Source organism: Varanus komodoensis, unplaced genomic scaffold (genome assembly GCF_004798865.1).
Source record: "Varanus komodoensis strain SLA01 unplaced genomic scaffold, ASM479886v1 scaffold15, whole genome shotgun sequence".
Taxonomy (NCBI): Eukaryota; Metazoa; Chordata; class Lepidosauria; order Squamata; family Varanidae; genus Varanus; species Varanus komodoensis.
In genome coordinates this window covers 9,309,769-9,335,576 of record NW_025335440.1, presented here as the reverse complement: position 1 = coordinate 9,335,576, position 25,808 = coordinate 9,309,769, and the positions used below count along the sequence as shown (strand labels likewise).

The 25,808-nt window shown below is 47.6% G+C and overlaps 1 protein-coding gene across 1 annotated transcript; it reads right to left on the bottom strand.

The window, feature by feature from the left end:
- Positions 1-5,735: 5,735 nt before the first annotated feature.
- On the bottom strand, positions 5,736-20,764 carry LOC123020810 (solute carrier family 22 member 13-like). The gene is made up of 10 exons (XM_044424994.1): positions 20,362-20,764; positions 18,434-18,537; positions 15,873-16,027; positions 13,980-14,148; positions 11,973-12,093; positions 9,459-9,553; positions 8,616-8,830; positions 7,780-7,888; positions 6,812-7,021; positions 5,736-5,835 (listed from the first exon to the last, which is right to left on the bottom strand). The coding sequence occupies exons 1-10, from the start codon at positions 20,731-20,733 to the stop codon at positions 5,736-5,738; spliced, it is 1,650 nt and encodes a 549-aa protein (XP_044280929.1). The 5' UTR covers positions 20,734-20,764.
- Positions 20,765-25,808: the final 5,044 nt, after the last annotated feature.

Here is a 25,808-nt window from a genome sequence, read left to right as displayed (position 1 = left end):
ACGGAAGCTGTACTGAGGAGCCATGGCCAGCCTTCATCATTGGATGACTCCCACAATCCTCTACCAGCCACAAGGCAAATGTTACAATGTCCTGTGAACAATGTGCTGGAACCCAACTCTGAAATGAGCACTGCATCTGGAGGTGATCTTAATGAACAACGTCTGCCGAAGCTCCCTGGACGCGCCAAGCTGGATGGTCAACTGGTGACACCAAAGGCTCCAAATATTTCTTCATCAAGCCCTTCCAGAGATGATGAATCTCCATTATTAGACAGGGGCCGTTAGGTGCCAGATATGCTTTTATTTTCTGTGGGAGTAGAGAGATCAGCAAATATGTGGGATAGAGATCCGTGGTCCATTCCCAGTTCGGATACAGGAAGTACTCAAAGGAAAGAGGAGCTTTGCTCTGGTTTGAACTCATCAGAAACAATCACGCAGATAAACAACCTGCATCAGTTTTCAGAATCTGGGGTCCCTACGATGATCAAAGGTGGTAATCTGGACAACAAAGACCCACCAGGATCTGGAAATTTTGAGAAAGATCAGTGTGATGATCCAGTGTCCCAGCCTCAGTCCAGTGCAGATGCCTCCTTCGGACTAGATCTCCATGTTAAACAAGCCACTATAGTTAATTATCCCACTGGTGGAAAGGACTTCCCCCCGTCACTTGCATCCTGTCACCATATCCCAGAGCTCCTTAGAGATACCATCCGGAGCACAGCTGAAGATAAGTTCTGTGTTAGGGATAGAAAGCGGAAGACCATCTGCTTGGCCTCTGCTGGAAACCAAGCACTGGACCAGGGGGACTTTAGTGCTGAGCCAGAAAGGTCATTCAGGGGTCAGCTTTGATTGCTTGCATCCTGGACACAGGAGTTGGTTGGACTGCCCTTGAGCTGCAAGGTGAGGAGCTGGCAGCTTGAGCAGTTCCTTTCTTCCTCGCAGCATTTTAGCCTTCTAATCCATTCACAGCTGTGTGATTCTAGAAAACCACATAAAGGTGTAGCATCTTATTCTCTCCATGGTCTGTTTCCTTCGGTGCAGTTGTCCTTCTTACCCAATCCTGTCCTTTCATAAATGCTCCCAACTGATTCTCTTCTTGCTCTGGAGGAAAAAAAGCCGTAACTAGTATTACTCTGTCAAAAGATAATTACTCTCACTAACCCCAAGGGAAACCAAAAGCCTCCATTTCCTTCTTTTTCCCAGTGCCCAAAATAACACCTTATGAGCTGAAAAAAAAAGGATCCATTAAAATTCTCTTGGCAAGAATTGTTTCCCAAAGAGGCTGGAGATAACAAAAGGCAGCTGTGAGGCTCTTCCTCATACACTGAGGCCCAAATCACATGCTTAGCATCTGGTTTCTTTTCTGCAAAGAAGGAATTAGAGTGATTCCTTTCTGCTCCACTTCCCTAAGAAATGAGAAGTTCCAGACAGCACTTATAGGATACATTTCCTTTGGCAAGTTTCCTAAAGATTCGTGGTGTCACCAAAAGAGGCTGTCTCTTTGCAAACCAAAAATTTATTGAAGTGGCTGCTAAGAAAACACACGAGGCAGGGAGGGCAGGTGGCATCAGCACCCAGACATGGCTTCTCCCCAGGAGCCTCTCAGCAGCTCCGCCAGATCAAGCAGGGCTAAATTCAATCCTCTTTCTAGCAGGTGCATGTGACTCAGCAAAGAAAACATTTCAGGGCAGGGTTAGGGTCTCGGGGTGGGCAATGTGCAGCCCTTGGACTTTATTTCAGACAGCCTGTTCAAATCGCTGGCAAGAGGAGTCTTTCTCTCCACCAGCAGTTAGCTCAAGAACTTCACTTCCTGGGCAAGCACCAGAATACTGACCTTGGGGTTGCAGGATAGCCCCCAGACCCATCTGCCACTGCCAGGGCCTCGATGAGCCCCACTTGGGAGCTCTGAGGGAAGAGCTATGTTTTTGGAGGGCTGTGTCCTATCCCTGCACCCATATCTTGCCAGAGCTTCACACCACATGCCCCCGAACCCCGGCTTTGAGTGCCATCTTTGGGACGCACCCCAAAGTTGATTCACTTCATGCCGATGTTGGGAGGTGGGTTCCCCCATTCTCTCTTTCAAAAAACAGGAAGTTCTCTTAGGTAAAAACCCTTTATTTCTACCATATGGCCAGAAAACTACTAGCCAACAGAGGAAGGGTCTCTGAGCATGCAGAGTGGTTCACTGAACCCAAACTAGAAGCTGTTTCCGAGAACCTTCCTTTTCCGGGAGATGGGCAGGTGTCCTAAGCTCCATGCAGGCCATCTTCCTGGCCAGCCCTTCTCTCTTGACGCCACGTCACGGGGTCAAAGACCAGGCCGGGCTCCTCTGGGTCCGCCTGGCACTTCGTTGGTCCCCTGGTTTTCCCAGACCCCTGGAGATGGGGGGCCTTGAGGCAAACCCCCTCCTCTGCTACCCCTGTGTCTGCAGACCTCCTTTCCCAGGAGGACCCAGAGGAAAAGCATCCTCATCTGAAGAGTCGGCGCTTACCTGCCCCAAAATGCACCGCAGGAGCAGCTCCCTCTTGCATTCCCAATAGCAGACAAGTCAACAGCTGCCGTCACTTTAAGCACAACATGTGCTTGTGCACCCCCGAGATGACACCCAGAGCCCCACAGGTGCTCCAACGTGCACCCAGAGCTCCTGAACGAATCGGCTGCCACCTGTACCTCAAGGAGGGAAAGTCTGAGGGGTGGAGGTAGAACTCTGGTCTTCAACCGGAGGGCACAGGTGAAACTCACCTGAACCTTCGGCAAATCTCTCCCTTCCAGTCCCATCGATCCAGGGCCGGCCCTACCATGTGGCAAATGAGGCAGCTGCCTCAGGCGTCAGGCTCTGCCGGAGGGGTGGCAAGGGGCCGGCGGACGCAGCTGGATGGGTACCGCACTGCCTACCCCGTGTCCCCCAAGCATCCCTGCTGTGCGGCCACGGCGGTGGCGGCCGGCACGGGAGAGTCAGCTGCCAGTCTGGATGGCTTCTGTGCATGGAACAAGAGGAAAGGCCCAACCTGTCCTTCACTTTGGGGACAGAAGGCCTCGAAGTGGCCCTGAGTCCACTTCACAAGATTGTTGGAAGGATGAAACTGAGGGAACGCATGCCGCCTTTCAAGGGTGGGCACCAGCCGGCGTGCCACGGTGCTGGACTGCAACTCGCAGGAGCTGGCTTCTAGTCCCCATGCTGCCACGGAGCTCTCTGGGCCACTGGGGCCAGACACTCAGCCCAGCCTACCCCACAGGGTTGTTGTGGACATAAAATGGAGAGGAGGAAGAGGATTATGGAATCCCGTCAAGCAGCAGGTTGATCAGAAAGGCAGGAGACGAAGTTCCTGCAACTGCCACTGGAGAAACAGAAAGCTCATTGCCCTCCTGTCTACAGGGCTTCAGCCTGCTCAACTGGCAGGACCCATGGATGTGGCAGAAGAGCTTTCCAAAAAAAGAAGGAAGGAAGGAAAGAAGGAAGGAAGGAAAGAAAGAGTGAAAACCTAACTAAATAACTGACTGGATGGCTCAGCCAATAGGTGGGGAAGCTAATACCAGAATTTTGCCAGACAAAGGAGGGTGTTTTCAGTCTGTGTAGCTTCTAGGCATACTTCTTGAAAGTACATCTTCTTGAAAACTACAATTGTCACATCAAAACTCTGCTTTCAGATATGGGGTTGATTCTGATATCTGAGGGTTAGGAAGAATCCCCATTGTATCATTTAGAACTGTAATAGAATATTTTAAGGAGAAACAAGATCCTTTTTTAAAAAAATATTTAAATCAAGGGTAGCCGCTGCCTATCCGTTAACATTCCAGGCAGAAACTGCTGACTGGCGATATAACCCTCCTCCAACCTGCAACGAACGGCAGCTGGTTGCATATTGCTCCATCTTACTGCTTTTCATACCATTCTGTATGAAAAGCAGTTTACAGATTGCTTGAATCATGCAATTTGTTGTTGTGGCTGAAATGGTTTTCCATCATGTTTTAATACTGTATTTAAATATGATTTTTAAAAAACTGGCATGTGAACCTCTTGGAGATTTTTATTATTAAGTGGTCTATAAGTTTTATTAGTAAATAAATCCATCAAACTGCAAAGCCCAACCCGTTCCTCCTTTTGCTTCATCTTTATTTATTTTCGATTTATTTTATTTATTTTTCGATTTATATCCTGCCTTTTTCCTCAAAGAGCTCAAGGCAGCTTACATCCTTCTCCTCCATCTTATCCCCACAACAACAACCCTGTGAGGTAGGTTGGGCTGAGAGTCTGTGACTGGCCCAGAGTCACCCAGTTGGCTCCATGGCTGAGTGGGGACTAGAACGCAGATCCTCTGAGTTCCAGTCCCATGCTCTTAACCACTACGCCACACTGGCTCTCCTACACCACACGTCTCTCTTTAAACCAGACGTGGACCAGAAAGCCTTTCCAACTGAGGATGCCTTCAGACAGGAGAGTGTCTTCTGATAGGTCTTCAAACAGAGGACTCTCCTCTGTAAAGCAGTATGTGTGGTCACCCTCTGGGGAGGGGGTCCGAGGCATGGACCTTTCCTCCCCGAGAGCTCAGCACCTTCAACTTACCAGAGTTATCCACATAGCAAAACTGTTCACTTGTCCATTTTTGTAAGCAGTGGGATCTCTGATCAGCAGATCGCACGGTTCACAGATCCATGGTCAAAGAGAAATATGGGGACCAAAGCAGTGGCAGGGAGCTATTCTGAATATGCACGGTGACCCTTTCACTCAGGTTGAGAGGGAAGGAACAGCTTGCATGGGGTCTGAGCTCTGGGACAAGCATCCCATCGCTCTGCCAAGCTGGGGGAGCACATGCGGTGAGCGGCAGCCACGGGGTGACCTGGTTCAGGACTAAGCCTTTTCAGCTGATTCATAAATGATCCAGAATTCAAGGTGAGGTTGGTGCTGTCATCACATAACTTAAAGCACCTAAAACAGAAAAAATTGCGAAGTGCTCCTCCCAGCTGGGGGAGCAGGCATCCGAATGCCAAACCGGGTTCAGTACAAGCCAGTGCAAAATTGCAAGCTGGGTGCAAGCACATCTTATTCAATGGGGTCTGAGCAGCAGCGACTGACCAAGGCAGGAATTCTGGGTAGTGGCGGGTGTCTCGGTGAAAATATGGATGCGGCATGCAGCTCCTGTGGAAAAGGCCAACTCCGTGTTGGGCATAACTAGCAGAAGAATTGCGAATAAAATTGGCAATAGCACACCGTCTTACACAAATCTGTTGCGTGGCCACAATTGTGTATGGTTCTGGGACCGTCACCTAAAAAGGGATAGTGTAAAGTACTGTACAGAAGAGGGCAATGGAAATTGTCCATTGGGGTGGGGTGGCTCCCCGTGAGAAAAGGCTACAGTTAAAATACAGAATGCACCAACACAAGACGTTGCAAAGACCTCCAATCTGGAGGGCTTTAAAAGGGGATTGGGGGAATTCCTGGAGAAGGCTACTCGTCTCCACAGCTACTAGCCCTCATGGCCATATGCCGCCTCCCAGATCAGAGGCAGCATGCTTCTGTCCAGCCGTTGCTGAGGACTTGGGCAGGAGGGTGCTCTTGTATTCCTGGCCTTCTGGTGGGATCCCGCAGGCAGCGGGTTTGTCAGTGTGCAATCCCAAGGGCTGGATGAGGTGAACCTGAGACCCACTCAGCGTGGCTCTTGCGTCTCGTAAAATCTTCCCTAAAAAGTTGTATGCTCTGTGGTTCCTTCGCACTGCATGGAAATTTGCCGTTCCTGCTAGAGGTATGTGCTAATGGTGGATTCCGTAGCCTTCTGCTCATCTTCTTTCGGCTCCACCGGCCCATTTCCAAAGCCACTGTGGATGGCCTTGTTGGACCTAACAGAAAGGAAAATGGTTAAATGTGATGGAAGTAGCCCTGGGTCACTCACGGGCCTCACCCCCTACGTTGCCGTCTCTTCGGCATGGACTTTCTCAGCGCCACCCACCTCGCTGGGCTGCCTGGGGGCTTCCTGACTCCTGTGGGTGTTTCCCTAAAGGTCTCTCATGGAGGGCCAAGGCTGCCTCAGCAAACCCTGCGATTTCCCCCCTGGCATGCTGGCTCCTGCCCTGAGGGTGCCACTCTGGCTGTCTAAGGACTGGCACTTGCAGCGGCAGGATCCAGCGCGGCTGCAGCCCTAGGCACTCTTACTGGAGAGCAGAACCCATTCGCTCTGCAGACTTCCTCCTACCTTAAGAGCAACATTGGAGCAGTGTTTTACTGGGACCTCTCCCTGTAGAACAGGGAGGGAGCAAACCATGCCCAGTTCAGGGCACCAAGATTTAAGAAGGGTGCAGAAAAATGAGAAAGGGTCCAGCGGAGGGCAGCAAAAATGATCCAGGGTGTGGAGACACTGCCCTGTGAGGAGAGACTGAGGGAAGTGGGTATGTTCAGCCTTGGGAAGAGAAGGCTGAGGGGGGACATGAGATCCCTCTAGAAGTACCCCAAAGGCTGCCACAAAGAGGAAGGCGAAGATCTCTTCCTGCTGATGCCAGAGTGCAGGACACGGAATAATCAAGTGAAGTTGCGACAACCCAGATCCAGGCTGGACATCAGGAGAAGCTTCCTCACTGTCAGAGCAATGGGGCAGTGGGACCAGCTGCCTGGAGAGGTGGGGGGCTCCCCCACACTGGAGACACTCAAGAAGAAACTGGACAGCCATCTGAGTGGGATGGTGTACATGGGTGTCCTGCAACAGCAGGGGGGTGGACTGGATGGCCTTCATGGCCCCTTCCAGCTCTTCTCTGTTTCTAGGATACACCATGTGACAAGCATTTCCCGGACAGGGCAATTTCAGCACTCCAAGCCACTCACTTCTGACTCGATGAGGAGTTGGCCGTGTTGTCCTGGAGATCCTTGTTCCGGGTCTCGGGAAGCAGGAAGCAGAGGATTCCCCCCAGCACTGCGGTGCTTCCAAAGATGGACATGGGGATGGCAGGGTGGTATTTGTCCAGGAGACCAACCAACGGGGAGAGGATGCCCGCTGTTCGAGCCGACATGGAGCACAAGCCCAAGCCGGTTTGCCTGGTGGAAAGACAACACACGGGACGTCAGGCACAGGAGAATCACTCTGCCCGTAGAAGAATTTCAGGTGCATGCAAGCCTCCGAAGGGGCTGGTTTACAGGCGTCCAACGCACGGAGCAAGCTCTGCCTTTGCTCCAGCTCATGCCAAGTGTCTGATCTAGAGGGCCATCTTTGGCTGTCTGGGTTGCGTGACAGGGGGGAGAGGGAAGGAAGCAGAGCTGCCCAGAGGAGCATCGTCCCCTGCCTCTTCCCTTCCCCATCTCCCGATGCACCCTTTCCCACCTCTTCAAGGCCCAGTCGGGTGCTTGGAGAGGCAGCTGACATAGTTCTTCCTGTGCCAATTGGAGAGAGAGCTGGGCAGGCGTTCAGGGCCTGGAATCCCAGCTCCAAGTATGCAGGACCTCGGAACGAGGGCTCCAAGAGATCCAGTGTCCCTGTCCCAAGCCATGTCTGGCTGGGACTGTTTGTGGGCTCCAGCTTGCTTTGCCCCTTCACCTTCATTCAGCCATAGACTCTCCAGAGCCCAGCCCTGGAGGAACCCCAGGGGCAAGAGGTGGGGAATGGGTCAGCGGCTGCCCAGGGCCTTCTGAGGGTGGCACCACACAGACTGATCCATCCTTCCCTCCTATAGCCAACCTCCTTCTCTCCTTGAATGCATTTCATGCCCTGGGGGAATTCTTATCACCCCTGCGCAGGAGCAGATGGAAAGCTAAAGGCCCTTCCCACTTGGACATTTAAAGGGCAAGAAGATCCTCACCTGACAACCGTGGGAAATACCTCTGCAGAAAACACGTAAGTGGTGGAAAAAGAGGCAGCCAGAGCAGACTTGCCGATAACAGCCAGCACAGTGACAATGACGGGAAAACCTGGGAAAGATTGTGGGAAAGGTTGTGAGCGACCAGGAGAAGCCGTCACAGGCACACCGCGCCGGACTGGCAAAATTGTCCCACTGCTCCTGAACTGAGGTCCCACAGGAGGGATGGTGAGCCCGAAGCCCTTTGAATATTGTTAAACTTCACGCCCCATCCTCTGTGACCACTGGGCATGCTGGTTGGCTGGGGCTGAATAAGATACAAAAGTGGGAATGTACAAAGCATTCAGTGGGGCACACATGAACCCACCTGAAACCAGGGCTTGGGCAGGCAGCAGCCTCTGGATTAGGTCTGAGTTATTTAGGGTACATTTCTATACAGGTTTAGGCAGGAAAAGCCCCACAATTCCCAGCATGCCACAGCTGGAAACTGTGGGGCTTTTTCCTGCCTAAACCTGCATAGGATCACACTCTTGGTTAATTTAGAACCCATCTTTCCATTAAAGTTATTTAATACTGATAAACATAGCAAAATTACAACATAGCCCCGTCAATTAAACACAGTTTAAAAGAAATAAAAAATAAATGATGCCCATCAGGAAAATGCTAGTGCAGGGGGGAAAGCCACGTAGGGGCCAATAGCCTGCCTTTTTGTCTTTGGTGCCCAGAAACAACACAGAATTAGGCTGGCTCCCTAGACAGGACGTTCCAGAGTCTGGGGACAGGCCCTAAGAAGACCCTTTCCCATGTTCTGCCTGGAGACTTTGCAAATGATTGTGTACCTTTTGGAATAACAGGAATAAGCAAGCAAACTATTCCACCCAGCAGAAGCCAAACAGCCTGGCACCTCTTCCTGCCCAGCCACTGGAGCAGGAAAATGCAAGAGAAGCGGGATGGGATTTCCACTGCTCCAAAAATGAGCTGCGTCATGTAGATGTCCAAGCCAAAATCCCCAACGTGAAGGCTCACGCCGTAGTAAACCAAACTGTCAGCAAACCTGAGGACAAAATAAGGAGGTATCATCTCTCACGCTTTTACTGCTTCTCCTTTTTAATTCCAGGTCCACCCAAACCCGTCACGAAATGTCAAGCTATTTAGAAATAGAGCTCAATGTAGGCTGCAGTCTTGCAGGAGAGCAGAACATGGTCCTGGGTGCAGGACTCAGCTCCCTGAGAAGTTACACTTGAAACGAAAGAAAGAGTAAGTTCCTAGACCTCATGCTTTTTGCTTCTCTGTACCAGGAGCCTGTGTGGTGTTCTGGTGGGAGAGTTGGACAAGGAGTCCTGAGTCCTGTCTTTTAAACCCCACTCTGTCATGAAGCCTTCTGGGTGACTTTCGGCCAGTCACCAACACTTAGCCTAACCTACCTCACAAGGTTGTTATTGGAAGGATAAAATGGAGAGAAGGTGAATTATGTAAATAAATACTACAGAAAAGAAAGACAACTATAGAGTAAATAGTGTGAGCTTTGAGAAACTATGCAGATATGCTCAGTTCACAGAGTTCATCCAACTCACAAACTGAAAAAACATCAATTTTTTAAAAGCAAGCCGAGAACAACTGCTTGCTTTTAAAAAAAATACACAAAATGCTTCTTAATGATTTAGCCAATTTGGCAGACTTACCAGATCCAGGCCATGATAAAAGTCATAAGTCTAAGGTGTCGCTTCTTGAAAAGATCCAGTACATTTCCAGATTTTGCCTTCTCCTCTGGAGCGAGCTGCAAAATTTATAAAGCCAAAGAGAGTCGGAAGTCAACCAGAGTCCAAGGTCTCTTCAGCACCCTGGGCTCTGCATCACACCAGCAACAGGATGTTAGGGCACATTCCGCTTGAATTCGAAGTGCAGTGACAGCGAAACTTTTTAGAGACCGAATGCCCAAACTGCAAACCAAAACCAGCTTATTCATCACAAAGTGACAACACTTCAATAAAACCTGAAAATGGAGGTTTAAGTTAAGAAACAACAACTTTCAGACAGTCCAAGCAAAATTTATATATACATCCTTGAGAGCACATGGACCGGCTATGCAAAAGCTCGGATGAGTCACGGCAAATGAGTCACGGCACCTGAGGTCACTCACGGGCACTGCGACACCTTTCTGAGCATCTCCATGGCCCCTGTGTGTGCAGTTGTCTGAAGCTCAGCTGCTGGGGCAATGCTCGGGAGACTTTGATCTCATTCCAATAGAGAGAGTTCTGCATGCCCGCTGTGTCATTAAGGCCATAGGATCGCCACCACGGGCCTTACCCTACCCGGGTGCACACCCCTAACACGAACATACAGTTAAAGTTCTATAGAAAGGGACGGTTTTGAAAAAACCCTCCCATAGTAGCTTTTTCCGCACAACTCATCAGTACTGCCCATTCTATACACATTCCAACTGTCAAAACCTTGCATAGACATCTCGTTTTTCAAACACTAACCCTACCATGTTGAACACCCCTAACCGTAATATAAAGGGAAATTTCTATTGAAAATAATGGGATTTTGAAAAAGCCTTCCTTTAGTAATTTTTCGGCACATATCATTTCGAACCATTCTAAACACATTCCAACCTTCAAAACCTGGCCAGGACACCTCGTTTGTCTAACCCTAACCCTAACCTGCTGAACACCCCTAACCCTAATACATGGAAAAGTTCTATTGAAAATAATGTGATTTTGAAAAACCCTTCCGTGAGTAGCTTTTTTTGCACAGCTCATCATTTCTGCCCATTCTAAACACATTCCAACCATCAAAACCTTTCCAGGACACCTCGTTTTTCTAACCCTGACCCTACCCTGCTGCACACCCCTAAACCTAATATAGGGGAAAGTACTATTGAAAGTGGCAATTTCGAAAAATTCTACACTGAAATAGTTTTTCTGCACAGTTCATCATTTCTGCCCATTCCAAACACATTCCAACCATCAAAACCTTTCCAGGACACCTCGTTTTTCTAACCCTAACCCTACCCTGGTTCACATCCCTAATCATAATACAGGGGAAAGTTCTATTGCAAGTGGCAATTTTGAAAAGATATACATTTAATAGCTTTTTCTGCAGCGCTCATCATTTCTGCCCATTCTAAACACATTCCAACCATCAAAACCTTTCCAGGACACCTCATTTTTCCAACCCTAACCCTACCCTGGTGCACACCCCTATCCCTAATATACAGGTAAAGTTCTATTGAAAATAATGCAATTTTGAAAAAGCCTTCCTTGAGTAGCTTTTTTCACACTGCTCCTCACTTCTGCCCAATACAAACACCTTTCACCCATCAAAACCTTGCCAGGACACCTCGTTTTTCTAACCCTACCCTGGTGAACACCCCTAACCCTAATATACGGGTAAAGTTCTTTGGAAAATAATGCGATTTTGAAAAAGCCTTCCTTGAGTAGCTTTTTCTGCACCGCTCATCATTTCTGCCCATTCTAAACACATTCCAACCGTCAAAACCTTGCCAGGACACCTCGTTTTTCTAACCCTAACCCTAATCCTAACCTGGTGCACACCCCTAACCCTAATATAAGGTTGAAGTTTGTTTGAAAATAATGCGATTTTGAGAAACCCTTCCTTGAGTAGCTTTTTTTGCACAGCTCATCATTTCCCCTCATTCTAAATATATTCTGACCGTCAAAACCTTGCCCGGACACCTCCCTTTCCTTGCCCTAACCCTACTGTGGTACACGCCCCTAACCTTAATATAGGGTTTGTGTTCTATTCAAATTGGCGATTTTGAAAAAGCCTTCCTTGAGCACCTTTTTCTGTGCAGCTCATCATGACAGTCCCAGAAGTCACCTTTCCCATAATTCAAATTTCTTGTTGTCTGTCAGCAAACCTGTGCTCCTAGTTTTCATGGGGATCACAAGCAGGTCTTTGGCCTAGCTGCTGGGTCTTTAGTGGCCCTTCCGGGCCAGGCTGCCTTCAAACATGTTGCATTTCTGCAAGGAATTTTATACGGCTTCTGAGAAATTAGCTTTTTCCCAGCTACTGGGCAGGTTGCATTTTAGAAGAGAGGAGACAGGGAAGCCTGGAAGTTGAGGTGGGATTCCTATGTCTTCGGTGCTGATAATATATCTCTGCAAATGTGCACCGTATACACCCCAGACCTTTTCTGAAAACAAGGAACAGAAATCCCAGCCTTTTGACACCTGGTTGAGCAGTTCTTCCGGGATGGTTCGTTTGTTGATGGAGGCGGCCTTCTGGAGCACCTTTTTGGCTTCCTTGATCTTTCCTCTTGTGACAAGCCACCGGGCAGAGCTGGGAAGGACCCTGGGAAGAAGAAGAGTTCAAAAAGCATGGAAAAGGGCAGCGAGGGGTCAGGGCATGCCACGCTCTGATCCAGTAAAGCCGATAAGCTATTGCAACCTTTCATGGCCAGTGGCGCTGTCAAGGAAACATCGGTAAATGCTGAACTGGTCAGAACAAAGGCACGCTTATGCACAAAGGAAACCAAATTCCAAACTCCAGTTTCTGCCATTCCAGGGAAAAGACACAATAACTTTAATATGATTCTTCCTGCATCTATGGAAAGACTGTTTCCTACTTTACACTGATTTCTGTTAATTTGCAAACCAGCATAAAAGTCCAAGGTTGTAAGTTCTTATCCTTTAAAATATCACATTTTTATGCCACCTCCCCTAAAAAAAACCTTGAGTTTTGGCGTCTGAATACATTTTGCAAATTAACAAAATATACTGGTTTTGAAAAAATTGTCTAGCTATTTCTGCTAATCATAGAAAAGTTTAAAAACCCCACATGTCAAGCACTGAAATCCCAGAAATGTCCTCTTCTATAAAGTACTTCCTGAATGTGGCTTCTGAGATTTCCCAGTGCGTTTTCCACATTCTTCTTTCAGCGTATTCTGGCAACCATAGGAACTAGAAACTTGCTGATTAAAAGAGGCAGAGGGGACTTCGATTTTGTAAACCACTTGGGGAATGGCATTAAATGGCCGGGTACTCTAAAACGACCTGAATAATAATAAATGTTAAATCCTTCACCCTGTATCAAATTCTGTGATGGTGCACAGGGCATACAATGCCATGGTCATTTCAAATTTGCACCATTGTGCAGTGGACTCAAGCCAGGCGGCCTCCTCTGCCCTCAACTTCACACGGCACATGAGGAAACTGTGGCATCCACGATGGACGATGTGGTGATGGCCAGAACACTGGGTGGCTTTCAAAGGGGATTAGACAAATTCGTGGAAGAGAAGGCTATTAATGCTACTAGTCCTGATGGTTCTAGCCTACCTCCAGTAGGTGTAAGTTCTCCAGTCGGTGCCAGGGGGCTATCGCACTCACAGCATTGTTTTAGTCCTCCATCAGCAAGAGCTTCTGTTTCAAAGGCCCAGCCAAAAGGAGAAATTACGCATTCCCCATGACCGGAGTATATGTCCTGGAGAAAACTTCGACTGAGGCCAGCAACAGAAAAGGCCCTGTTTCAGACAGATGGTGGCCTCACACCCAGTCCCTGCCAGATCTTAAAACTAGGGATGGACACGTCAATTTTGGATTTTCTCCATTTCTCATTTTTCCAGTCGACCCAAACATTGAGAGTTTTTGTATGTTCACATGCAAATTCACATGCATTTTTGTTTGCATTTTGCCTAATCTGCAAATTCTGCAAGCCATTACCCAAATATACTACATTTTGAAGTTGCTAATAATATACACATTTTTGGACTGGAAAACTCCATTTCAAGATTTGGAGAAGTGCCACTCCTGAAGCGTAATCAAGTTTCAATGCATGGGGTGCAAAGTTAGGCAAGTGTATATTAAGATGTGAAAAGAGTATGTTTTTTCCCCTATCCCTATTTTTAAAAAACAGTAAACTTTAAAACAGTGGCTGGAGTGAGCTCTTATCCTTGTCCAACTTTGCTTGGGTACAGTTCATTCTGACACCATATTAGAGCCAGTGTGGCGTAGTGGTGAAGAGCTGGGACTGGGACTCAGGCGATCCGGGTTCGAGTCCCCGCTCAGCCATGGAGCCAACTTTGGGCCAGTCACAGACTCTCAGCCCAACCCACCTCACAGGGTTGTTGTTGTGGGGATAAGATGGAGGAGGAGATGTAAGCTGCCTTGAGCCCTTTGCAGGAAAAAGGCAGGATATAAATTAAAAAAAAAATAATCAGGGGGGGGCTTGTGCACACCCACCATATGTAAAAAAAGAGCGCGAAAGCAGGAGCAGAGCCAGCGATCTGAAAGAGCCGCCAGTCGCGAATGGAGTACGCCAAGCCAGCCAGAGCCATCTGTCCCAGGGCATTGCAGCAGTGGGTGATGACCAGCGCCAGCGGGCGATACGAAGCCCCGACCCACTCAGAACCTAAAGGAATACAGGCTACAGTTAGTTCTGAGGATGCAGAAGCCCCATGCAAAGCACCAAGAGCCCTCCCTTCTGGCTGATCCAACCTTTCATTTACAAGCTACGTTTAATCAGCACAAAGATCACAAAACCTCAGCAAAAGAGTTTGTGCATTTATTCATTCATTTCGTTCCTTACGATCCACCCCCAATCGCCACCCCACAACTAGCCAATGCTCTCTGGATGGCATACAGGAGTTAACAAATTTGATGAAATAAAATATATAGTAAAAATAACAATAAAATCACACTAAAAATATGAAGCCAGATTTTAACAACTGACCCAACTAAGACCAGAACTGCTTTTTTTAAAAAAAGCAACAGGCAATGTTAGCGGGTGCCCATCTGCTCCTCAGAGTTTGTAGATGCTTCGGCAAATCATGGTCTTAACCTGGCTCCAGAAAGACAGCCAGGTTGGTGCCAGGCAGGACTCAGTGGGGAGTTTATTCTGCCATGTGGGGGCTACCACAGAGAAGGCCCTGCTCTTTGTAGCTGCCGCTCGGCCTCCTCTGGAGATGCCATTCAGAGGAAGGCCCCGCGGGGGATGTGCTCTCTAATGACCGCCCAGCGCAATTTCCACTGCACATCCACCACTGAATGGACAGCATCCCTCAGCAAGGGCAGGAGCTGCTCATCCATGCAGATAAACCAGGGTTGGCCTCTCATCCCAAAGTGCACCGCCTGGAGCAGCATCATTCCAATGCACGGGGCGGGAGCGGAGTGTATTTATTTGCATATATACGTAATCAATTTATATGCTGCCCCATTGGCCATAGGCCCCCTATGAAATCCATAATGAACATGTCACGCCTTCAGGCAGCTTCTGGATACCCCTGGGTGAGCCAGATTATCACTAGCTCCACCACTAGCTGCATGGGCAGAGGCAAGCCAGAGCTGCAAAAAAGGAGGGGAGGGGGCAGGACCCCAGTTTGCAAGACCTTTGGATTCACAGCTCTGACCACAATTTTTATCAGGCTTCCCCTGAGGCCAGTTCTCCTTGCCTAGCAAAGGCCTCTCCTCTGGTTCACTTTCCATGTCCCAGGACCAGAAATTGGCAGGATTTGACTCTATATGTCCTAAATTGGTAGCTAAGCTTCCCCACACCAGCAGTTCCTCTCCTGGGCTATTTTATTTTTCCTTTTACAGGTCTGTTTAGGGTATATTTTGGCTCCTTTCTATTTATGTATTGCTGCTTTGTTTTTCTGATATTTGTATTTTATTGCTTTGTTTTTATGCATTGTTGCAAACCTCCCAGAGAGCCTCGGCCACAGGGTGGTAGAGAAATGAAATTATATCATCAGCATCTCCGTGGTAGAGCCGCTTCTGTCCTGCGAGGCGAGCTGGTACCTTGGCAATTCCCTTCATACGGCATTAGTTTGAGAGGGGAGACAAGCTGGGGAGGGACAACATTTTTGCAAACTGGATTTTCCGTTTGGATAAATCTCTCTTCCAGCAAGAGGCAGCCCCAGAGGCAAAGCAATGAGGCCAAAATGCTAAAAAGACTAGCATGATTTAATTTAAAGTTCTTGCAATCCGGAAAGAGGCCTTAAGATAGGAATCTCCCAAGCCTTCCGGGAAAACTCTGGGGCACCAGGCTGGGACCACAGAGAGGCTGCCTTTGGCTTGACATCCCTGGAGTAGCAAAAGCCATCTTTGGATGGCACAGACGAAAGTGGGGCATCATACTTAAAGCCGCCATGCTTATACTGATCCCAGCAAAAGCAGCTCCCACGAGGAATCTCAGGGCGATGTAGACAGAGAAACTGGGTGCGAAGCCTGCCCCAACGCCAAAGGAGCCCATAATCAGGAGGGTGAGCAAGATGGACCACCGGCTTCCGATCCTGGAGGAAGGAAACACAGACATGGGTCAGTCTGCAAGATGGAGGTCCAAGCATGCCTCACATCTGCAGTTGCAATAGAATCAGTATTATCAGGCAGGCAGGAATATAACGATGTCCCAAAAGCCCCACAGTGGCTTTTCCTGGGGAAAGGTGGTACCAAGATGGGGTGAGATGGGCTAGAAAATCCACAGAGGGGAGCCCTAGTCTGCCTTTTCCCAGGCTGATTCTGCACTTGGATTCTTCCTCATCAGCTGCTCACACACTTGGGGGGTCGCATCCAGTTGTCGTTGCACTCGGTCCCTGGTGCTTGGCAGCCCACCTGTGCGCCTGAGGCGCTTCTGCAGTGCAGGGAAGATCATTACGATGGCAGATCGTGGAGGGAGAACTCTGCAGTAGCATTTTGCGTGTGAGCAACTTGGCAGCACAGGAACCCTGATTATTTATTTCCAGTCAGGTCCTTGGTCCAGTCAGGCCAATTTTGTCAACACAGACCAGGAAAAGCTCTCCTGGGTCTTGGGGAGAAATGTTCACTCATCTGGCTTATTGATATCGGGAATCAAATCTGGAACCTTCTACAAAAACCCTTTGTGCTCCACAACAGATGTTCCCCCTTCCTATCCACATTAATGTTCTATTTAGGATATGCCAGGTTCGGGCAGTGAAAGAGGCGGGTAGTTTCCTTGCTGGAGTACAAGGCCACCCTTGTGCTTAGATGGGAAAAAGGGGGGTGTCCCAATCACTTGCACTGGGGCTTCAACCTGCCCTTGCTGATCCCAGTTGGGAGACATGTTTACTCCTCTGAGGCCCTCCCCACTGGCTGTGCAAATCGCAGCTCCTTTGCTGTGCCCCATAGAACTCAATGGAGCCTGGCTGGCAGCTAGCCCCGCCTGGCTTTAATGGCCAAGGATGGCCATTCCAGCACAGGAAGCTTGTGCTGCCAAAACAATTCCTAAGACAATTCAGGTGGCTCTCCACGGGTTCTCTTGGGAAAAGGTGTAACATCAGCACAAGAGTCTCTGCTTCCAGTGTTAGGCTCGACCCACCTGGCACAAGATTAGCATAATAGAATGGTATCAGTTGTGTACTAAAGTCAGCATAATAGGAGGCTTTGTGTATTGAGTCAGCATAATGGGAGGCTTTGTGTATTAAATAAGCCTAATAGGAGGTTTATCAGTTGTCCCAGGCGTATACAGAGTGTTACTTCAGAAAATGGGCAAGGTTTATCAAAGGCATAAAACTTAAAAGGACAGGCCAACTGCAAACCGCTCCGCTTCTGTATCAAAATGTAGACTAACCGCAAACCGTCTCGCTTCTGTATTATGCTAGCTCGCTTAGGATGCCAATAACAATTTTCCTTTTGTTTGTAACAAGGTATAAAAACCCCGCTGTCCCTCTACTGGGGGCCCGCACTCATCCCATCTTTGTGTGAGGGTGCTGGTCCCTGTGCAGGTAATAAAAAAACTCCTCTTAATATCTCTCTCTCTCTCTCTCTCTCTCTCTCTCTCTCTCTCTCTCTCTCTCTGGTCTCATCTGTAAAATTGTGGGACACAACATCCAGTAGTGTGTTTCAGTCTTTAAGGCACACCCAGTAATAGCTGCCCACTCTCCATGAACAACTGGAAGAACGGGAAGCGTTCTCAGAAATGGCACGTGTTCTGCTAGTTCATTCGTAGCCCAGGCTAAGGATCTGGCAAGGTATCAGTGTCTCTGGCTCAGACTCACTCAGTCTCTCCTCTGGCTTCTTTCATCAGGCTTTGCATATGAAAGTCTAACTTCACAGGGGCTAGAAATTTGAATTTTTAAAGGAAAGTTGAAACGCTGCATTCTGGGATACTGTGTTCTGTACCAGGGCAAATGATACCCTTCAACAACTGCCAGATCTCTGCCCTGGAACCTCCCTCCTTATTTCTCTTCCCCCCAGTAGCACAGAGCAGTTGTGTTTAGCTGCCATTTTGATCACCCACAATGCCCTTGATAAAGCATCACTCTGAGGCTTTGTGGGAAATTAAAATGATGGATAGACTCGAGGTGTTTTGGGCAGGGTGTTTTGAAAGGGTGATCCTGGAGCATAAAAAACCGTGTGTCTGTTTTCAAAGAAAATAGAAAAGAATCTAAGGATAAATCCCTCCAATCTCCAATTCAGATTTTGCTAATAAGCTATTTTCTTTAATTTGCTCTGTGCAGTTATCGATTTATCTGTTTGTTTCTTCTATTCCTATATTGTCAGCTGAAGCTGCCTGGACAATTTGCCAGATGACGCTTAGGTCATAAAATGCAGTATTATTTGAAAATGTCATATCAAAACTGTATGCTTGCAGCAGAATAAGGCCAAAGCAGTAACCAAGAGAAAAGCCAACAGCAGTGCAAAGATCTAAAGTGGCACAAACACAACTTGGAAAATATTACCTGTCGCTCAGTGGGCCGAAGACCAGGGCTCCCACAAGAAGGCCTGCCATATAGATAGACTGGGAGAAGTCGTTTAGGTCTTGTCGGTCGCAGACCAAGTTAAACTAAAGGAAGAGAAAACAAGAGCCCTTTTCATTTCACTTCCAGGCTGCATTTTGTGCATGACCCTTGTCTTTTCCTCACCTTGCCTCATCTTTCCTTTTCTGCCATTTTCTATGCAGTTGTGCCTGCTATTATCACAGGAGACACCATAGGCCAGAACTACCATAAAAAAAATAGGACCAATACAAGCAAAAACAATAGGAACGTAAATGTTAAAAATGACACTTGCTTAAAAATACAATCTAAGAAAAAAAAATCCTGGACTGTGCAGAAATAGATTGAATTTATCATTGAAGGAGAAGGAAGATATTGACTTCTATCAAACTTGGGACTCTTTTTATTATTGGCTAGAGAAATGGGACTTTGCATTGATTTAAATATGTTTTTAAAGTCATTATAATTGGGAAAAGAAGGGTGTGGGGGCTGACCCAGCGGGCTCGATTTTTTTTTTTTTTTTGATGATGGATGTTGTTTGTAGTTTGTTGTTTTTTAGGATTATAATTCAAATAAAACTTATTTAAAAAATACAATCTAAGATAGTCTAAAAAATTACATTGGAGGGCAATATACTTTATCTATGGTGAATAATAAATATCTATGGTATTTATTGATGGTAAATAAACAGATAAATACATGATGATAACAACAACAGAACACTGGATCTGGCAGTTTCTGGGTTGGCATTCCTGTGAAACAATTTCCCCCGACATGGTAGCCTGCAAATACGTTGTACTAAATTTCCCAGCATGAGCAGGGATGATGGGACCTGTATCCCAAAACATCTGAATGTAACCAGGTTGAAGAAGTTTGCTACAAGATAGATTACTGGTTTATTCTAAGTCAACCTCTTTCCAGATGTTATCAGCTGTGACCAGAGACAGCTATCCAAGGTCTCAGGGACTTTCTTTATCTCCTGATTCTTTTCAAGAGGGGATTCAAGACTTGAACCCAGGGCCTTCTGCGTGCAAAGCTGGTGCTCTACCACCCTTCTTTCGAACACAGTTAGCTACCCTGGGTGAAAATGAACAATCAGTGTGTTGGACTTTTGGCCTCATCTCAGAGGGCTTTTCTTATTGTCTTCAGGAGCAGTAGACACCTGGGGTCCTTCAACTGCTTTGAACTGCATCTCCCATCAGTCCTGACCTCCATGCTGGCTAAGATTGATAGGTATTGTAGTCCCAAAGAACTAGAGGGCACCTGACTGCCAACATCTCTTCTTAGACAGAGGTACCACTGCTGAGATGTGGCTTGTGGACTTTTTCTCACCAACACACACATCTGGGCAACACATGTGGCTACTAACACAGACCCCGGGGCAGCCCAAAGGTTCTGCTTCACACATTCACACACTCCATCCTCCCCTAATCTTCCCCAACTTTTTGCTTTACCACCTCAGTTGCATTAAGAGGGGACTTAGGGACCAGAGTTCCGCATGCCTCATTCCCCAAAGCAAGGAAGAGCCACTAATGGACTTCCAGGTGTTTTGGCCTACAACTCCCATCATGCCTCACTGTTATCTATGCTCACTAGGGCTGAAGGGAAGTGCACACATCCAACAATACAATGTAGATTTTTTACCCCCCAACTTGTCCATTATTATGCATTTTTAATGCTCTCCGAGGTCCCAAATATGTTCGAATCTCTTGATTTCTTTTCATCTCCTTTGGATCCCTTTGTATCTCCTAATCCTTCAGACATGCAACATTCTAGAGACATATGAGAGCTCTGTTTTTAAATATGGACACAGTATTTCAATCTATTTGAAGAGAGAGAGAGAGAGAGCAAGGCAGGCAGGCAGGAAGGAAGGAAGGAAGGAAGGGGCCCACCTCTGTTAGCAAAGTTGGTTTTAGTCCTGCAGGATAAACCCAGCCATCCTGACACTTTTCGGTGCCATTGAGTCCGTATTCTATGATGGAGTCAATATCTGCTTGCACAGGAGTAAACATCAGGCATTCCTCTAGGGATCCATCTGGCTTCCTGGGAATGGTCAAGTTCAGCTCCTGCTCTTTGGTCAGGTTCGGGCTGATTGCACGGATCCAGCTGGTGTTGCAGTGGTGTGGCACGTCCATTACTAGGAATACTTGGCCAAACATGTGAAAGGGGGTGAGGAAATTTGGGATGCAGATCAGCAACACCAGCCATTTCTGAAATCTGCCAAACTCTCCGACCGCCTTCAAGATGTCTCCAAACCCCGTCATTCTGGGTTCTCCAGGAGCCTGTCTGTATCTTCACCCTGTGCATGGGCTAGAATTAATGTTTAAACATAATTAAGACTTAGAGGGAGTGAATAATTAATCCGGTTTTGTCCTCCGATAAACTTATAGAAGCCATCCTGCCTTGGCTAGAGATGCCAATATTTAAACCAAGCTTTCCCAGGAAACATATCATTTGCTTATCATTAAGTAATCCCTGCAGAAGTGTTAGATGCTGACTTTATGTTTCTGTTTCATCTGGAAAAGGATACAGGTCTTAAGATGAGGTTTTATCTATTCATGTATTTATTAAATTTATATCCCTCCTGTTTTCTTTTAAAGAACTCAAAGCAGCTTAACGTTGTTCTCCTGCTGCTCTCCATCTTCTCCCCACAACAACCACCCTTTGAGGTAGGCCGGGCTGAGAGGGAGCTGACACAGAGGGAAATCTGAGCATATATAAATCAGCGTGTGAAAATGTGTGCTTTTTTCTGTCCTGCGGGCCTGAGCCTCGGCTTTTTTGGGCGCTCAGCACCTCACCTGGGTCTAGGCTTTGCTTCACTTCAGATGCAAGACAGGTAAGAGTTTGGGTGGCAAATTTGGCAGGGCAAAAATTGGCAAGGTTCACCCCGACTTAGTGATGTACCTGGATGTGTGACTGAATAACGAGAGGGGTGTCATGGCTCTGGTGTTCTTTATGAGGCTGAAATCCTTCCCATGGGATCAGTGTAACATAACTATGAAATCTGCAGCCTCTGCTTGCTATCAAGGAATCCTCAGTCAGCTAATTACATTACCTTTTATCTGCACAGGTAAAAGTTGGAGCTGACAGGGCAATTCCTGCAGAAATGCGAGGCTAGAAAGCACTCTCTGTTCCCTGATAAGAGAATGCTCAGCCAGCTGTCTAATGTATTTATGCGGATAGGTATTTGCACCCAGCTACAGCGGGTGGTCACAATGCCAGTGGGGGCTGATCTGTTCATAATGCAATATTTATTTATTTATTTATTAAAACATTTTTATGCCTCCCCATTCGCCGAAGCCTCGGGGCGGCTTACAACAATAAATAAAACCACATAAATTAGATATGCCTTCCTCCTCTTTCTGACCACTGTAGGCAGCTTCCAATCAGAATATATAATAGTAATGTTTTTATGAGCAGTAAAGCGACTTAGAAAAAATTGTCAACGGGGTAAAAAGGAACTGAACAGCAGCCCTTTCCCATTCTCTTTTTTGAGGTGGGAGACGAGCAAATGGTTCCACAGAATGCATGTAGAAGAAGTGCAGATGACACGGGTGTTTGCGTGGCAGGGGGACGGTGTGGGTTAGCCTTTCTCCTGGCACGTTTATTTATTAGATTTATATCCCACCTTTTTTTCTTTTAAAGAACTCAAAGTGGCTTACATCATTCTCCTCCAGTTCTCCATCTTATCTTCGCAACAACGACCCTGTGAGGTCGGTTGGACTGAGAGTCTGAGAGTTGCCCAGTTGGCATTTTCATTTAAATTTTAGTCATTTTTTTCTCAACTTGCATTTCTGCCTATAAAATCATAGTGTGCAAAGGATCTGCACAGATGCAAGATGCCCTCTTGGGTCCCCTGTTCTGGGGACACAGTTCCTCTTGCTGGGTGCGGATCAGTGGCAAACGTCCATGTCTTCTGTTGTCCTGCAAGGCGGATTGTGAAGCGGGGGCGGGGGGCGCTGATCACTTCCAGCTTTGAGTACTGGAGCTTGCAAATCCCAAGCAATCTGTTGCAAAGGGCAGGACTTTCATCTGAGTAAAGTAACATCTAACATGTTGTGTTAGAATTGCAAACAGAAATGGGTTTATTGAGCTGGGAATTGCGCTTAGACAGCAAGAGAGGACAGGGCAATTTTGTTTAGCCTAAATGAGCAACGTTTAAATAAATCCCTGGTTTATGAAGTGGCTGTCTTTATTCTTGTCTCTTTCTTGCCCATCTGGTGCCCAGATATTAGATTGACACTGTGTGTAAGAGGCTTCTTCTTAGTCCCTGAATAAAGGCCTTACCAAACCTGGCACCCTCCAGATGTTAAGACTACAGTGCCCATCAACCCCATCCACCCAGCCTGGGGCAGATGGGTGCTTTAGTCCAAAACTTCTAGGTGGCAGCTGGTTGGAGAAGACTGCTCTGTATCATTTGTCATGACAAGCTGATGGCAAGTTGTTGTATCTGTTACAGAAGAAATTAGTATTTCTGTACACTTTTTGTGCTTGATGACTCTTGACACTTTTTTACAAGCCAGATGTGGGAAAAGGCCAAAGAATAAGATCCCTGTCCCTTACTACTCTCTGGCCATTAGTGTAAAAGACACAGCACAAAAGGAAAAGGGATTGGGATGGAGGAGGAAAAAGGCAGTCTCACATACTAGCATTTAGGATGCTTCTAGATGAAGGGCTCCTAGCACTAGCACTTACAAAACATGGGGCAGGTGTTCCATCTTTTTCACCTTAACCAATCAAGATCTCCTCTGAAAATACCCTTAGTAACATAGCAGCACTTCTATGGGTTTGGGGTTGGTCTAAATGACCTCCAGGTCTCCCTTACAGCCCAGGACCTGTGAGCGGAGAGAGATTCAGAGCCCTTCCCACTCAGGTAAGCACTGCCTGGTAAGACTTCTGCCAGTGGAGTTAGGATTGTGGGTCTCTACAGGCGGTCTCGTAAGAGTTGACAAAGGTACCATGCCCGGTAAATGTTTCAGTGAGAGCCAGGATGGCCCCCAAAGGCCCAGGCGATGGGCAGAGATGTCCCCTTTTCCCCCAAAAGACCTGGCCTGACTCTGGTAAGATGGCCATTCAACAGGGAGCAGGAACCTTTCTGAGGTTTTAAAGCTGTGAAGCACTTTCTCATGTGCAGACTACAGGTGTGTGTAAACACTTTGTGTCAGAAGAATGGTCCAAGTCTTCAGTGCCTTGCTGCTAAGGCAGGGCTGGGGCGCATCCAAGAGCAGTCATCCTTGGCACGAGGAGAGAGGAACAACCCATTGATCCAAAACTCGTTCAACCCCACAAACAACTCCATGGGCAATCCACCAGTCAATTATATTTAATTAATGTGACACCCTCACATGAGGCCATCGACACGGGGGGTGGCGCACTGGAGCTGTTCCTTATGCAGAACTTTAAGAGCTGAACCGCATGCAGCTTTTCCCAACCTGGGATCTGCCAGATGTGTGGGACTACAACTCCCAACAGGTTGGCTGGGGTTGCTGGGATTTGTAGCCCAGCACCTCTGGAGGTCACGCAGCTGTGGAAAGCTGAATTAAGACCATGTCCTGGAAGAAAACCTCAGACTGAATATCAGTCGAAGCATGAGTTTGGGAAAGCCGTGATCCCTATCTAGACTTTCCAAATCACGTTGGCTATTTCCTCTCCCGACTTGCAAACTTGCAACAAGTCCATCCCATATCCTTCAGGCAAGGTCCCCAGCACCTCTCTCTGCCTCGTTTGCCACCCTTCTGCACTGAACTACGAAGAGAGTGCACAATAATCCACAAGCCAAGCCCCGCAGCAAAAGGGGAGCGCACTTGCTGAAACGGCCTTCCCCACCCTCCAAAATCCAGGCAGTGGGCAGTCCGACAGGCCCCCCTCTCCGGAAAGCTGCTCCCCGATGCAGGCACATTTGGGTCTCTCTCCAGGCCTGTTCCTGAGCCAGCGGTATTCCCAAGTGTCCGTGCATACCCGGAGAAGGCCATGCCATCTCCAGAGCCCCCAGAAAAGTGAACCCACTAATTCATCGCGCCTGCCAGAGGCCGGATGCGACTTTCACACCCTGCCCACCGCCCCCCAGCAGCACGCAAACATTTCCATTTCCAGTACTACTTACTTGTGGGTCATCCTAGTCCTCCCCCTCCGGAAGAAAGGACAGAAAGGGCCACTGCTGGAGAGAGACTCCGGGAGGAAGCCAGGATCACACCGGAGCTGCAGCGCATGTGACCTTAGCGAGAAGCCAACACGCCCTGGACCGGGCCTGCCCTGCTTCCTTGAGATCACTATCTGCCAATCCAGCACCTGCTGCCTCCTCAGACAAGTTGCCCAGTGCTAATTATAAGAGCGCAACAGGCATAGGAGTGGGCTTGGGGGCCACCCCCTGCCCTTTTCCCATCATCTCCCTTGGAAAGCTCAATCCCAGCTGGACCATAATCGGTCTTCCCAGGCCAGGATTCTGTTTGCACCGTGGCCGCCCAGGGTCTATGGGAAGCCACAGCAGCACTCTCCCACCCATGTGCCCCATCCGTTGGCAGACAGAAGCGTACTGACTTGGACACTGGGCATTATTTTGAGCAGATACGAGTCGATATTCCACTCTGCTACAAACAGGATGCCCATGTAGAAGCTGCTGCAAGATACGCAGCTGGTGTGAACTCTGCTTCCTTTCAAGCACCAGGTGAACACTTTTCATTTGAACAAGTTTTTGGCTAATTTAATTTAATACTTTTATATTCTATTATTGATTATATTAATTTAACATTGGTTACATTATCAGCTGTTTTTACTTGGTGTGTGTGGGTATATTTTATTAGGAAATGTTATCTATTATTTCAGTGTTTTATCTATTTTATCTTATTATCAATTGTTTTATTGTATTCTATGTATGTATTCTATGCTGTTTCAGCATTTCTAAGCCACCCAGAGAGCCTTTGGACTATGGGCCGCATAGAAATGGAAATAAATAAATAAGAAAGTGTCCAACCCCCTTTAAAGCCAGCCAAACTGGGGGCTCTCTTGCTCTAATTAATTCCATAATTTAACCATGCACTGTGCCCTGCATTTCTACCTTTCAACTTGATTGGATGTCCCCACATTTTCAGGATTATGAAAGAAGAAAAACACTTGGAATGCTGCATATGGGTCTCATCCTGCACCTTAACAAGGATACTGTAGAACTGGAAAAGGTCCACAAAAGGACAGTCCAAATCATCCGGAAGCTGGAACAACTTCTCTGCCAGGAAAGGTTACGCCTTTTGGGGCCTTTTAGTTCAGAGAAAGGCAAGTACAGAAGTTCTTAATTTTCTACTCTTCTATCATGTCCCTCCTGCAGCATGTGGAATGATGGGTTATG

What these genes read in the sequence shown, in the direction of transcription:
- LOC123020810 (XM_044424994.1), bottom strand. Translation starts at nt 20,733, where the DNA reads ATGACGGGGTTTGGAGACATCTTGAAGGCGGTCGGAGAGTTTGGCAGA. An exon ending in TTCGGCCCACTGAGCGACAG is followed by an intron (nt 16,028 to 18,433) that starts GTAATATTTTCC and finishes TCCTTCCTCCAG; the next exon opens with GATCGGAAGCCGGTGGTCCA. An exon ending in GTATTTCCCACGGTTGTCAG is followed by an intron (nt 7,022 to 7,779) that starts GTGAGGATCTTC and finishes TCTTTCCACCAG; the next exon opens with GCAAACCGGCTTGGGCTTGT.